Source organism: Microplitis mediator, chromosome 7 (assembly GCF_029852145.1).
Source record: "Microplitis mediator isolate UGA2020A chromosome 7, iyMicMedi2.1, whole genome shotgun sequence".
NCBI lineage: Eukaryota > Metazoa > Arthropoda > Insecta > Hymenoptera > Braconidae > Microplitis > Microplitis mediator.
This window is the reverse complement of record NC_079975.1, coordinates 14,611,144-14,628,038: the sequence shown is the minus strand read 5'-3', so window position 1 is coordinate 14,628,038 and position 16,895 is coordinate 14,611,144. Positions and strand designations below refer to the sequence as shown.

The following is a 16,895-nucleotide window of genomic DNA, read 5'->3' as shown; positions in this document are numbered from 1 at the left end:
TTATATTTTGTTGTACCAAATATATTTATTTGTCATTAAGAAAAATTTAAAAAAAAGCCACAAATAAATTGATTTATTTGGGACAAATATTTCTTTTTTTTCAGTGTTCCTTTGCAATGATATCTTTAAGTATAATGAGTAATTAATCCAACATTGTGTGATAATGATTTCTGAAAGTTTAATTTTGTATTGAATAATAAGTTATATACTTATTTGATTTATAATTTTCAGAATAGAATTATAAACACTTATTCAAACAAATAGTTATATTTATCAGATTTCATGTTATAGATAACAAATCAATATTTTCCATATTATTATAACCTTACACATTAGTAACCAATAATGATTTTGAACCCATTCTGTAATCTCAATTAGCAATAAAAAAACAAAAAATCTATTTTTAAAGCCCATTAAGAATAGTCATGATACCGTGCTTCCTAGATTTGACTGAAAAACTTGTGAAAATTAAAAGCATTCCTTTCGATCAATGAAAAGGCGGGAACTCTGCCCTAGCAACGAATGTATACCGCCTATTTCAACCTTCTATTGGACGAATAGCGTTGACTCTTGAGCACTCCATGTCAACCCCTAGCGAAGCTCTCTCCATCAAGTCATATTCTATGGAAACTTAACGTCTATAGATATCGGTGATGCACAAACTCAAACATTAATCGAGTGTTTATTGTAACACTAACATTATTAGTAGTTCGAAAGTACATTTTTTACATTTTTTTTTCTTATGTATAGAATTGAATTAACAATACTTGTGTTTAAAATTAAAAATTTCAATTTTGATAGTTGCATGATAGTGGGGTTTTAGTTAATCACTTGTATTAACTAAGTCAATTATAAACTTTAGAACTAAATGAAAATAACTGATGCAGATCAAATCGAAAATCTGTTCTCATGTCGGATAATTGAATAGAATTAATCCATTATAAGTTCCGAGAAGATATGTAAAATATAGAAATGAATGATTGTCATGTGTTGTACAATAAACTGTGAAATGTTAAATAAACGTGTAAGTGTGCTAGGCACGTGTATACTGAGGAATCTCACGTGTCAGAATTTACAACACGTGCCTTGGTTCAACAAAATCCATTCAGACATGAACTAACATGATTGACACTTAAATTCCTTAGAAGGTTAAAGCCGTTTCCAAGCAAATCATAAAGAAGTTTATGTGGTTTTATTATTTTTTATATCACTGTTGATAATCTCCTTATATATATCGAGTATTTTGTGTTATCAATATCGAAGAGTGATTCGATTTGTATTTATATTTGTCTTCTTATATCCTACTAAAAACAACAATGTACTAGAGTAATTAAATATTAAATCAAAAAATTAAAACGTTATATTTTCGATGGAAAATTTGGAGTTGGATATTATTAATCACCGCTATATATATGATGCTCACCCATTTCTGAGTGGCCCAATCATTCAATCATTATCAAAACATCAGAGATCAGAGGCATTAGCTGTTTTTCCAACCACAATTCCTCAAATTCCATCAGGAAGTACAGGAAGTTCAGATTGTAGTGAGCGATATTCTATCGATGGCAATAGTAGTGACGGCGAAAGTATTTATAGCAGTGATCGTGAGATGTGTGTACGAGAATCCTATCTAAGAACGTACGTTTCATTTTTTACATCAATTAAATATTCTTAATAGTTAAGCCGCTGGAAATATCAAATATATGATAAGTACCAAAAACATAAGGCTGCACGAATAAGAATCGATATTTAGCAAAACTATAGGAAAATACTTGTCGAAAGATAAGTAGTTGATTTTAAGTTTTACCCGGGAAAAAATCATCAGACCTGATCATGCATGATCATACCTGAATATTGACAAGCCACGAGCATGCATGATCACGCATGCTCATAGGTGGCCAATATGCAAGTATGATCAGGCCTGAGTGAACACGATCCCTCAAATTATTAAAAAAAAATAAAAATAATGATAATTCAATGTTAAATTAACTTATTTTGTTATTATTATTATTGTGTAGTTGATGTGTACTGGTTGAAAAGTACTTTCTAAATTTTACCCGCGACGGGTCTCAGATCCACGACCGTCATGTTACGAAGCACGTCAGCCGTCCACTAGGCTGACTTATCTCATTCAGTTTACGACGATTCTTAACATCTTTTGAAAACTTAAGGTTGTGAAAAATAAAAAATTATTTGAATGCAGTGTCGATTTGGTTATCAACTACAAGCATATTTAACAATTACATTAATCTCAATTATTAATTGAAAAAAAGCAATTATATTGAGTTTCATTATCAATTTGGCAAGAATTTAGTAATTCGATTTCTTAATTGATTCGAAAAAAAAATTTTAATTAAATTCGTTTAAATTATTTTTTGGAAAACAAAGATTAATTTTAGTTATTAATTAAACCAAATATTATAACTTGAATATATTTTAATTATCGATTTAAAAAATGATAATTTTAACTACTATCGTCAAAATAAAAATAAATGTTTAATTATTTATAGTTTTTCATCAAAAACATGTGATTATACGCAGTATTTAATCATGGATATCCATTAAATTATTTTTAATGCTTGATCGTTTATAATCCATGCTTGACAATGCTTAGTCTTGCCTGAATCATGCATAATCATGCTTGATCATCCATGCTGATGTTTTCTCGGGAGGCTTATCAAAAAAATCCATATGGGAATGCAGCCTTGATTTCTATGCGAGTTCCCACATGGCATTTTCAGATGGATTCCCACATGGTTGTTTGTATAGTATTCAAGCATAGATCCCGATATAGACTCTCACATATGGGTTCTTATTGGAATCCACACTATGCCAAATCCATATGGGAAACGTATGGAATCTCATGGGGATTTTTACCTCGATTTCCTATGGCAATCTGCACCATGTCAAAATGGGAATCCAGGTTTCCACAGTAGAGTATTTAAAAAACGTCGACGTTTTTAACTTCCCGCTGAGAAAATCATCGATTTTCAAAAAATTCGGGAATTTATTGGTTTTACCCCGATTTTCAAAAATCGGGTTTTCATCATATGTCGACGTTTGAAGGTGCTAGGATGCTATTCCGACATTTTCACAGCGATATCTGTATGTATGTGTGTTTGTATGTATGTATGTATGTATGTATGTATGTGTGTGTGTGTGTGTGTGTGTGTGTGTGTGCGTGTGCGTGTGTGTGTGTGTGTGTGTGTGTGTGTGTGTGTGTGTGTGTGTGTGTGTGTGTGTGTGTGTGTGTGTGTGTGTGTGTGTGTGTGTGTGTGTGTGTGTGTGTGTGTGTGTGTGTGTGGATGTAAACCTCTCATATCCTTTTGATGAATGAACCGATTTAGATGGTTCTTGCGGCATCCGAAAGATACCTTCTGAACTTAGATTTCCAGAAAATTTTAGATCACTTAGTCAAATATACTCTGAGATATTTAAGAAATATCTTATCAAAAAAATTTTATCAGCTCTAAACCTCAATAAAACGCGCCGATTGCCACCTCAACCGTATCCATCGGATAATCCGTTCAAGAGATATCGTCGACGAAAGAATGGAAAAAATCTTTTTTTCGTTTTTCGTGAATATTTCGGAAACTATCGAATCGATCAATTCCAAAATCTAATTAGCTCTAGAACTCGATAAAAGCATTCGATTGCTACCAAGAACGTCCCAATCAGGTAACCCATTCGAGAGATATCGTCAACGGGATAATAAATATTAAATCATTATCTGCTTTTTTTCATTGAATAACATCATAATTACTGAATAAAATCCTCAAAACTAATATGTTCATCTTTATACAAGTCATTGGAAGTGACTGCCTAAAAATCGTCATGTTTGCTCGTATAACGATATACTTACACAATATAGATACAATGTATCACGTGAATACTTGTTTTTGAGCTAAATATTGAACATAATTGTGAACAAATATAAAAAACGCTCATTCATTAATTATTTTAGATTCAAAATTTTTTAACTTTCACATAAAACGTAACCCTTTTGAGCTTGAAAAGCTCATAAAAAGGGAAACAAAGCTCGAAGAGCTCGAAAATGCATTCATACTAATATTTTCGAGCCCTAAGAGCTCGAAAACAGTGGGAAGTTTAGGGGCTGGCCTGCAGGGCCAATCGATGCCCAGATTTTTTTTTTCTCGAACAACATTGAAAAATCGATAGATTATCCCTAGACAAGGACCCTGTTAGAAGATGAGCCCTTAATATTAATATTTAAAGGGAAAACATAGGAAAAACAAAGAAAGAAACCTTTTCCAACTTTGAAACGTTGTAACTTGACAACGAATCGCTGAATAAGATTGATGAAGATATGTTCTTTCAGAAAATTAAACGCACTATAAAAAAGGACTGAACAAAGATTTTCGTAAGTCAAATCGTTTCAAAGATACTGTTAAAAATTTTTGTAAAATTACAAATATTTTACAGAACAAAATATGAGTAAAATTACATATCAGTGTGTTGTCAATACAATATACAATACAATTCGAGTAATTTACCAAAACATGTTAGGAAACCTACTCAGATGAGTTGGTGTTTTACTATCTTTGTATGTACACGGAAAAAAAAAATGTTAAAATTTAATCAAATTATCAATACTTTTTATTGTTTCTAATAGTAATGCGGTGCCCAGGTGTGACTTTGTTGTTTATTATAATGTATAAGGTTAAAATATATGAGTGATCTGTTACACTGTTAAAAATTTTTGTAAAATTACAATATTTTTACAAAGCAATGGTGTGGTAAAAATACAAATCAACGTATTCCAATACAAGAACTATAACACAATTTGAGTAATTTTCCATGATGCGTTAGGACGACTATTAAAATGAGTTGTAATTTTACTATTTTTGTGTATAAACCGTACACAAATTTTCATTTTACAAAACAGGACGTTGATTTTAAATCAAAAGCGATTAAAATTTACAAAAGATATTTGTACTTCGATTTTTTACAAATGTTAGTGAAATTACAGCAAAATATTGTAATTATTAAAACAATAAAATCATTGAAATCTTACAATCCTCATTTTTCTTTTACAAACTCTATCGTAGAATTACAGAGTATATTGTAATCCTACCAGAAACAGATTCTTTGTATAAAATCGCGCCAAGTACACGTTTAAAATTTTTTACAATTAAGAAAAGATTCTTTTTACAAAAAAAATAAATCAAATCGAAAAAATACCAAGTACCTAATATAATTCGGAATCATGAAAAACATTTTCATAGAATTGAAAAAAAAAATTTCAATGTACTTGGTGTGCATTACTAAATTTATTCAAGCAAAATTAATTTCGAGAATTGATTTCGCATATAAATTATTTTCTAATAAAATTGAACTTTTTTTTTTTTCCAGTTTATAGGCACACCAAGTACATTGAAATTTTTTTTTCAATTTTTTTTTCAATTCTATGAAAATGTTTTTCATGATTCCGAATGATATTAGGTACTTGGTATTTTTACGATTTGATTTATTTTTTTTGTAAAAAGAATCTTTTCTTAATTGTAAAAAATTTCAAACGTGTACTTGGCGTGATTTTATACAGAGAATCTGTTTTTGGTAGGATTTGTCTTTTTTTTGTCATGTTGATTGTTAATGATTTTGATATACACTATTAGAAATCGATTTATAATTTAAAACAAGTGAGCCTATATTGTTTATAGTATTATCTTGTAGAAACAATAACATTGTTTGTTAACATTTGTAGTAATTTTGTACTGCTAACCCTATCCAAAAATTCCCATAGAATCCACTCAACTGCGACAAAAACCGCATAGAAACCAATACAGTCTATAGGATTCTATGCGGTTTTTGTCGCAGTTGAGTGGATTCTAAGGGAATTTTTGAATAGGGAAGTATCATAACCTGATTAATTAATTTTTACGTATAAATTCGCTTATCTTTAGCAATGGTAAGAACGAACATTACAGATTTTTTTTTTTTGTAGTAAAAATTAATCTTTAAATTGAGGAAAAATGAACCGCAAATTTTTCTTTTCATTTTTTGCTGTCAAAATGTCAGCAAATTCAGGAAATTTCAATGTCAAATTACTGTTAATTTCAAACTAAAGTGGTTATTAGGGAAGTACCCTGATAGCCACCATAACCGCAAGTGAACTTCAAGCCACTGCCATATTCTGAAGCCAACTTAAAGGAAAATGTTGGAGAGCAAAGTTACGGTTAAAATGACAGTAAATTGCCTGTAACTTGTATTCAACTTGACTACAAGTGTTACCGTCAGACAATGACATTAAGTTGATTTTTCCAACTTTTGCTTTCAAATTGTCGGCGTATTTGGGCAGCAAATTTCGGTAATTTCAATTGTCAAATAACTGTCAGTCCCCAAGCTAAAGTGGCTATTAGAATATATATATGTATATGTATATCCTTATGCATACCCTAATAGCCACGTTAGCTTGAAATTACCAGTAATTTGATATTAAAATTGCCTGATATTCGCTGCCTGAATTTGTCGACAATTTGACAGCAAAAGTTAGAAAAAAAATTTGCGGTTAATTTTTCCTCAATTTGAAGGTAAATTTTTACGATAAAAAAAAAGTCAATTATGTTTGTTTCTACCATTTCAGAAGGTAAGCAAATTTATACATAAAATTGTCTACAATTCTACGGTAAAAAAATGCTATACAATTTTTCGAGTCAAATTAACAATAAATTGATGTAAAAATTTGCCTAAAAATTTACGAAAAATTTTTTCTAGTCAACTTTTGAAGTGAATTTGCATTTTAATTCGGGTGGTGAATTGACGTCTAATTGTTTAGCAAGTTGTATGCAAATCGTCGTCAAAAACAGAAAAGTCCGAAGTTGATGGATATTTTAAGAAAAATTAAAGGAAATTTTTGCTATAGCAAACTGTGCTATTAGGGAGGTTCGGTCAAAGACAGCCAATGACAACACCCTAATAGCACAGTTTGCTTTAACAAAAATTTACTTACAAAAGTTTCGTTGAATTTGTCGTCAAATTTCTGTCAACTTCGGACTTTTCCATATTTGACGATAATTTGTATGCAACTTGCTATCGAATTTGACGTAAATTTACTGCCCGAATTAGAATGCAAATTCACTTCAAAAGTTGACTAGAAAAAAGTTGTCGTCAATTTTCAGGCAAATTTTATGTCAATTTAATGTGAATTTGACTTGAAAAATTGTTAAGTATTTTTTTATCCTCAAATTGTAGACAATTTTATGTATAAATATGCTTACCTTCAGAAATGGTAACCCTGATTAAAAATATTGATTGAAAACAATTGAGAAGTGGTCGCTCCATGCAAACTGTATGTCTATATATACAAACAAAAAAATTGAAATCAATTGAAATTATTGAAAAAAATTCAAATTTCATCACTTTTAATTCTTTTCAATCAATATTTTTAAACAGGGAAGAACGAACATTACAGATTTTTTTTTGTAGTAAAAATTAACCTTTAAATTGAGAAAAAATTAACCGCAAATTTTTCTTTCCACTTTTTGTTGTCAAACTGTCGGCAAATTCAAGCAGAAAATTTCAAGCAATTTCAACATCAAATTACCGTCAATTTCAAGCTAAAGTAACTATTAGAGCATCTGTATCTGTCATCGCGCTAAATATTATACGATTTTGATACCACCTAGCGGATATAACTAGATAGAACTTAAGAAAATAAAAAAAAAATTTTTAGCAACCCACAAATAGGTATTTCTCTGGTATAGGTATATATATATCTACATATGTATGCAAAATCAGCAAACATTTAAATAATACAAGTAAACTTTGAATACGAAATGAATAAAAAAAATTCATCTTAGACATTAACAAGGATTTATTTGTATCATTGAAATCTAAAACGTTCTTACATTCTATTGATCGTCATCTCCTGATATGATATCGATAATTTAAGTACGGATTGTTTGAATTTTATATTAGAATTTCTATAGAACTCAATAAAACTATAGTAAAAAATACAGACTGAAGCACCGCTGGTGGCACAAAACTGAACCATTGCTATAGAAAAATTTCAATGTTTTACTAAATCATGGCATTTCTTACAACTTTTTATTCTCTGGCAGTGCCCTTTTTGCATGAAAAAATTTATAAAAGTGTCTAAATTGGGGGTGCTATAGTATATGCTGGCCTAATTTCATTATTTAAATTAGTTTTCATAACTAAAATAAATAAAGTTTTATAGTTTTAAGACGAACAATCAATCATCTTTCGAATAGAGAAGAAATTTTCTCAAAATTTATTATTTTAAAAAAGTTTTTAAAAATGAGAGCTAAAAAGAGCCAAAAACGACTATGTCTACGGTATAGATACACGGTAGGCTCGCGCCATGAGACTTCACACATATACATGTGTTTGAACGTGTACTTGGCGCGAGACACTACCGTGTCTCCTGATTTTGCCATAAATTTTTAGATAGATTTATTTAAAAATCTAACGATTGTATTTTTCCTCATGGTCGATTTTTCAAGAAATTTCGTCATAAACTATCATAATTAGTTGAGCAGAGATCAAAAATGTCATTCGTTAAAAAAATTATATATATATATTAGGGTGCTTCGTTTCCGGCGAAAGAATTTTTTTCGTTGCTCATCAAGCAAAATATTGTTTTGTATGCTGAAACAAAAATTCCTGCCAAGTTCGAGCTCTTAATTCCAATCCTAAGTACATTCCATTTGATTTCAAAGATTTCCCATTTAAAATACATGTAAATTAAATTACTTTTATTTTAACTTTCTAATACTCAGCTACATTTTATGATATCGACGCGGTTTTGGTCGCAAATTGTAGGGCATTTAGTGTTCTTCAAAAGTGCCCAGAGATACTTAGCTATAATTCCAGCTGTTTTACTAGTGTCCGTTGCGGAAGTTATTTTTCCTATGAAATTGACCTTTATTGGCTTGCAGAACGTAAACCAATGAAACTACACTAAAAATGCTAATGGAATTTTATAGGAAATTTTATTCCCTTCAAAAAAAATCCTATGAGTCAAGTCGCTAAAGTCCATAGTTTCCGAGTTATAGTAATTTTAATAATTTGAAAAATAAATTTAAAAAAAAAACAATTACAATTGATATTTTATTTTTCAAACTATTAAAATTACTATAGCTCGGAAACTATGGACTTTAGCGACTTGACTCATAGGACCTTTTTTAAAGGGAATAAAATTTCCTATAAAATTTTCATTAGCATTTTTAGTGTAGTTTCATTGGTTTACGTTCTGCAAGCCAATAAAGGTCAATTTCATAGGAAAAATAACTTCCGCAACGGACACAAGTAAAACAGCTGGAATTACAGCTAAGTAACTATGGGCACTTTTGAAGAACACCAAATGCCCTACAATTTGCGACCAAATCCGCGTCGATATCATAAAATGTAGCTGAGTATTAGAAAGTTAAAATAAAAGTAATTTAATTTACATGTATTTTAAATGGGAAATCTTTGAAATCAAATGGAATGTACTTAGGATTGGAATTAAGAGCTCAAACTTGGCAGGAATTTTTGTTTTAGCATAAAAAACAATAGTTTGCTTGATGAGCAACGAAAAAATTACTTTCGCCGGAAACGAAGCACCCTAATATATATATATATATTGGGGTACTTCAAAAAAAAAACTTGAATTTTTGACTTCCCGCTAAGAAAATTGTAAATTTTCAAAAATTCGGGAAGTTATTGGTTTCGGTCCGATTTACGAAAATCGAATTTTCATCAGATGTCAACGTTTTGAGGTCATAGGAAGCTATTTTGACTAATTTTAAGATGATGTCCGAGTGTATGTACACTGTTAAAAATTTTTGTAAAATTACAATAGTTTTACAAGGCAATGGTATGGTAAAAATACAAACCAATGTATGCCAATACAAAATTACAACACAATTTGAATGATCTTGCATGATGTATTAGGAAAACTACCAATATAAGTTGTGATTTTACCATCTCTGTGTATAAATCGTACTCGAGTTGTAATTTTACAAAACAGTTCATTGATTTTGAATAACAAGCGATGAAAGTTTACAAAGAATGTTTGTGATTCAATTTGCAATAATTCTGAGTAAAATTATAAATAAATATTGTAATTTATTTTGCAGTGAAATCATTCAAATTTTACAAACCTTAATTATTTTTTTACAAATTCTATTGTAGAATTACAGAGTGTATTGTAATTTCGCTATGAATTTTTATTTATTACACACAAGCTGTAATTTTACAAAACAGTACGTTGATTTTAAATAGAAATCGTTCAAAATTTACCAAAAATGCTTGTAATTTAATTTTCTACAATCCTTAGTAAAATTTAAAAAAAGTATTGTAATTAATATTACAATAAAGTCATTGAAATTTTACAAACCTCAATTTTTTCTTACCAATTCTATTGTAGAATTACAGAGCGTATTGTAATTTTACCATGATTTTCTATGTATTATACATGAATTGTAATTTTACAAAGCAGTACGTTGATTTTAAATAAAAAGCGATGAAAGTTTACAAAATATGTTAATAATTCAATTTGCTATAATTCTTAGTGAAATAATAAGAAAATATTTTAAGTCAAATTACACAGAAATTACTGAAATTTTACAACCCTAAATTTTTTTTATCACGAATTTAATTGAAGAATTACAGAGTGTATTGTAATTTTACCCAAAAATTTTGAATTATTATACAGGAGTCGTAGTTTTACAAAACAACATGTTGACTTTAGAGAAAACGCGTTCAAGGCTTACAACTGATGTATGCGCTGATAGAAAATTTATATTGACTCAAGAAATATTTTCTTTAGCCAATAATTTATTTGTGTAGAAAGTCAATTATCTTGCTTCAAGAAATTTTTGTCTTGATTTAGATTTTCTTGGCTCTAAAGATTTTATATCTTCGATATCCTGAATTATTGATTGTCAAAGTCAAAATGGACTTTTTCGCTTGGATCAATGATGAATTCGCGCCAAATCGTCGTAGGGACTTTTTAAGGGCGGCAAATTAAATTAACCAAAAGAGGTTCAAGGATAGATTATTAAAAACAATTTATTGAAGCTCATAGACCTTTTTTAAGACGAGCAAAAATTCGGAAATTTTTTTTTTTGCAGTGGTTTTTTTTTATTACTCTTTTTTTATTACAATAAAAATTTTTCAAGACCAGATCCGAGACTTAGACACTTGAAGCTACAATTTGCTTTTTTCATTTTCACTGTACGACCATTTTCCTCCAAGTTACAGCACGTTGAAAATCACTTAAAAATTTGGAATTTTTTGAATATCCTTTAATTTTTATAACTAATGTAAGATACTTGAATTTTTTCAAATATATAATATATATTCAGCAGTAGTAATTTTTATTTCTACAATTAGTTCCACTGAATCGTATTCAAATGTTTTTCTTTTGACATATTACATTTTCAAATAAAAAATCTTAGAAAATGTTAAAAAATACTCCTAAAAAATTAAAAAAATCTTATGTATACATAATAGAATACAATATACACACTATAGTGTACAATTAAATTTAGTAGTCACTGTCGGTTGTGTAGCCTAGTCGTTAAAGCGTCGGTCTTTCGTGCGTAGAGTCCCGAGTTCGAATCCCACTAATGCGTGTGCGTTTATTGATAAGTTAAGCGTTTTTTCTCTGAATTAAAAATTTCTAATTCGATTAAAATTCAATATCGCATATCTAACACTCCCAGCATCGTCAAAGTGATTGAACAAGAAATTAAAAAAAAAAACTTTTTTTTTTCAATGTTTGTAAAATTATAATACCGTATTGTAAAATTACTTCAAAGAAAGCCATTATTTGTGTTGTAAAACTCAAGTGAGATATTGTAACTTTCCGAAACCGACTGATTAAAAATTGTTCGTAAAATTACTAAACTGTTTTATAATATCACTAATCTAACAGAGCTTCGTATGTTTTGTAAAATTACAAAACTCACAATGTAAAATAATAGACTAACTCTCGAAAAACGTTTTGTATTATTACTATAACTACTTTGTAATATTCCAAGGCTAACACAGTGGAAAATGTTTTGTAAAATTACGATAGAAATTTTTAACAGTAGGCATTGCAATTTTACAACACGTATGATCTCTTGAAAGTATCGTATTATAAAAGTTACATATTGTGATTTTACAAATAATTTCCAATTGAATTGTTTTCGAAAATTACAACATTCGTTGTGTAAAATTTACAAACCTTTTTTATTATCTGTTTAGTAAGATTAGTACTTTTGTATTGCAATTTTCCAAAACAAAAATTGTAAAAAATATGTTGTGAAATTACAACACTGGTTTTATTAAATCACAAAACTGCAGTGGCAATTGACTTCCAACACATTTCTTGTAAAATTACCATATAAATTTTTAACAGTGTATATGCATGTACGTACGTACGTATGTAAATACCTGTATCTTTTTAACGCATAAACCGATTTTGAACTTGAAGGTTTTATTCGACGCGGCTTGTCAATACCTTAAAGCTGTGAGAAATCGAGCTTGATCGGTAGGGCTTGTTCAGAGATATTCCAAAAATAAAATTTTTTCAAAAATGTTTTTTTTTTATAACTTTTAATGTGCTCGATGGTTTTATTCTAAAATGGACCGGGCTCTAGAGCTTTATAAGCCGCGTCGAATACCACCTCAACCATCAAAATCGGTTCATACATTCAAGAGAAAACGTTGTCGAAAGAATTAAAAAATTTTTTTTTTTTATTTTTTTCGAAATATCTCAAAAACGACTCGATAAATCGAATTCAAATTTCGATTAGCTTTAGAACTTGATGAAACGCGTCGATTGCGACCTCAACTGTCTCAATCGGTTTATTTGTTTGAGAGATATCGTTGGAGAAAAAATGGTAAAAAACGTTTTTTTTTTCGAAAAGAACGGCATACAAAAGTATTTTCGTTTTATCATCTTGAGAATTTTTAAGAAAATGTAAAAAAAAATTTTATTTCGTTATTAATTTTTATTTAAAAGGTGAAAATAGTCGAATAATGAGAAATCTACTGCTATTTCGGCTGAAATGGCCTTTTTTTTTTGCTCTTACCCCATAAAACGTTAGTGGTTGCCGAGAAAAAAATCTGGGCGTCAGTTGGCCCTGGGGGCCAGCCCCAAAACTTCCCGCTGTTTTCGAGCTCAAGGAGCTCGAAAACATCACTATGAATGTATTTTTGAGCTCTTCGAGCTCGAAAAGGCTATTACATGGAACCATTTTTTTATGAGCTTTTCAAGCTCTAACAAGTTACGTTGTATGCTAGAGTTTAAAAGTTAAGAATCAAAAATCATTGATGAAGAAGCGGCTTTTAAATTTTCATTCTCGATTATGTTCTCTGAAATAGATGTATTGAGGCAGAAATCAATGTCAGTGATCAAAATTAAGATTTGAATGAGTTTTGACTCAGGTCAGAGCAATAATGTATAGAATATCCGAGAAAAACATCAAAGACTGGGTTTTTTCAATTTTTTGCTGACAACATGTTTAAAACTAAGGAACAAGTAACATGAAATTATCGGATGATCGAAAGAGACTATATTGAGAAAGAGTTGGTATGATTTCAGACACATTTTAGCACATTATATTTTGATTTATCCGGAAACAATAACATAAAATGTTATTTTTATAACTTTTCAGCGCTGATATCTTTGGAACTAATCAACCGATTTTGACGTTCGAGATAGCAATCGGCGCGTTTTATTGAGTTCTAGAGCTGATGAGATTTTGAAATTGATCGGATGAGGCACTTCAACGATAATCGAAAAAAACCGGTTTTTATCATTTCTTTCGCCAACGATATCTCTCGAACAAATTAACCGATTGAGATGGTTGAGATTGCATTCGACGCGGCTTATAAAGTTCTAGAGCCCGGTCGATTTTTGGTTTGCATGTTTAGGTTTCCACTATATAAAAATGGTGTATTACCGTACGAAGGACGGTGTGGCTCAATAAGTTATAGATCAAATTGAACGGAATATAGTATAGGGCCGAATAGCTCAACTGGTAGAGCACTCGGCGCGTTGCCGAATTGGTCTGGGTTCGATTCCCAGTTCGGGCTATCTATATTTTTCTCAATTTATCTATAAATTGTCTTATTGAGAGGTTTGCATGTTTAGGTTTCCACTATATAAAAATGGTGTATTACCGTACGAAGGACGGTGTGGCTCAATAAGTTATAGATCAAATTGAACGGAATATAGTATAGGGCCGGATAGCTCAACTGGTAGAACACTCGGCGCGTTACTGAATTGGTCTGGGTTCGATTCCCAGTTCGGGCTATCTATATTTTTCTCAATTTATCTATAAATTGTCTTATTGAGAAGGTTATTTGCATGTTTGCATGTTTAGGTTTCCACTATATTTAAATGGTGTATTACCGTACGAAGGACGGTGTGGCTCAATAAGTTATAGATCAAATTGAACGGAATATAGTATACGGCCGGATAGCTCAACTGGTAGAGCACTCGGCGCGTTACCGAATTGGTCTGGGTTCGATTCCCAGTTCGGGCTATCTACATTTTTCTCAATTTATCTATAAATTGTCTTATTGAGAGGTTTGCATGTTTAGGTTTCCACTATATAAAAAACCACACACACACACACACACACACACACACACACACACACACACACACACACACACACACACACACACACACACACACACACACACACACACACACACACACACACACACACACACACACACACACACACACACACACACTCACACATACATACACTCGGACATCATTCTGAAAATAGTCAGAATATCTTCCTAGGACCTCAAAACATCGACATCTGATGAAAACTTGACATTCGAAAATCGGGGTGAAAATAATAACTTCCCAATTTTTCGAAAATCGTCGATTTTCTTAGCGGGAAGTTAACAATCCTCCCAAAAGATGGGCTTTCTAGCTCAACTCTACGAGGTCGCTATTTTAATTTTAATTTCCCATCTGATTAACATGTAAAAATTAATTTTTTTATTCAAAGTGTAATTACTCGTAACCCGGTCGGCAAAAAGTTATCGTAAATACCTTATAAAGATAACATTAAGACTCATCTTAAAGATAACATAAAGATATCTAATGCGCTACCTGCTGACATCTTTTAGATCTCTTCGAAAAGGTATCAGAAAGATAACATTTTTCTGATGTCTAAAAGATATCGGATCAATGATATAATAAAGTTATCTCTAATTAGATATAAGTTTGAGGTTACTTAATAATAATTAATATTTAAAAATTTGTTGGTTTTCATTGTTTATTGTTTATGAGAAAGTAATTTATTCTAAATTATATAATAATCGAAATATAATCAATAATAATTATTGAGTTATGATAATCATACTCATAATAACAATGATAATAATAATAATGATGATAATAATCTTCAAATTCACTTCAACTTGTTTATCACCATGATCATTATTGTCACTACTATTATCGCTATTATTATTTATACTATCATTTTTAGTATAATCCAATTGACATTTGCCATTAACTTCAAAGTTTGGTACCCTAATTAAGAAAAATTATTTGAAATGATTCAAAACAATTCGAAATAATTTAAAAATAATTTTAATCGACTAATATATAGATGTACACTTAGCATGGATTAAATTACTATTCTCACTCAGAGTAATGACTGAGGCTCGATAATCTGAGGTTCCCCTCGTGGATTCGGAATTACTTCGAAATCATGGTGAAATTTCGGTGAGATCATAGTGGAAAGATAGTGGACCCATGATGAAATGACAGTGAAATCACTGTGATTTTGTGCCATTTGCTTACTGTGATTTTATTACCATCCGATGGTAATTTTATGATGATTTCACCATCGATTCATAGTAGAATCACAATAGCATTACAGTTAATTTACAGTAGTATAGCTGTAAGTTGACAGTGGTATTACTGTGTATTTACAGTGATTTCACTATCAGTTTATCCTGGATCTGCAGTGTTTCAGTCATGCTTTCTCGGTAATAATACCGTCATCATATAGTGATTTCACAGCAGTCTTACTATAGATTCTTCGTGAAATCACAATAATATCGCTGTGAATTGACAGTAATATTACTGTGATTTCTTAATCATTTAATTCTGGATCTGCTTAGTTTTCATCGAGATTTAGGGGCAATATTGAGATCCTATATTTATTGATTCAAAGATAATAATAATAAAATTAATAATAATATTATAATAGCAACAATAATCTTAATCTTGGTTTTTCAATAAATAATTTTTCTTGTTTAAAAAAATTATTTATTATCCCGTTGTACGACTTCATGTAATTCCTCTGGAGGATTAAATGCTATTTTTTTACCCTCGGTAAAGAAGGAATTTTATTTTTTTTTAACGCATGATGGGACTCGAACTGCCGACCCTTCGATTGAGAGCAGCTTAAGTCATGTACTTTAGCCCGCTCGGCCACCACACGCATTCGGAACTAAACATTCAATCTGTTACTTCATGCTATTCAATACTATATATACTCGAGACTAAGCTATAAGAAAAATTATTTTATTAAATACTATAAAATTAAAAGAATTCGATATTTATAAAAAAAAAAATTTTGCCTTCATTTGTAAATCATCAAGTTCTCTTAATTTAAGAATATTTTATTTTAAATTATGATAAATAATAAATATTTACTATTGAAATATTAATCTAAATGATGTTCTCTTTATTTTTTGCAGTAGTTTAAATTCAATTTATACAATTTTGAAAAAAAAGTTATTCAATTTTTTTATTTATTTATTTTTTTTCATAATTCTGAAGAATTTTACCGTCTTAAGCTTTTATAAAATTAACTAAATTGGATAATTACAGATAAAGTTTCGCTTGGAAATTCCTAAAATAGCTATATTTATAATAAATAAAATACATATGTGCC

The 16,895-nt window shown here is 30.0% G+C and overlaps 1 protein-coding gene across 2 annotated transcripts in view; it reads left to right on the top strand.

Moving 5' to 3' along the window:
- The first annotated feature begins 425 nt into the window (after positions 1 to 425).
- The window catches only part of LOC130671252 (uncharacterized), a 199,089-nt gene continuing 182,619 nt past the window's right edge, over positions 426 to 16,895 (top strand). The window contains exon 1 of one of the 2 annotated variants that reach the window (XM_057475028.1): positions 426 to 1,638. In XM_057475028.1, the coding sequence (XP_057331011.1) occupies positions 1,370 to 1,638 (269 nt within the window). In that variant the 5' untranslated portion in view covers positions 426 to 1,369. The remainder of the gene's footprint in view (positions 1,639 to 16,895) is intronic. The other variant, XM_057475030.1, reaches the window with a different exon arrangement.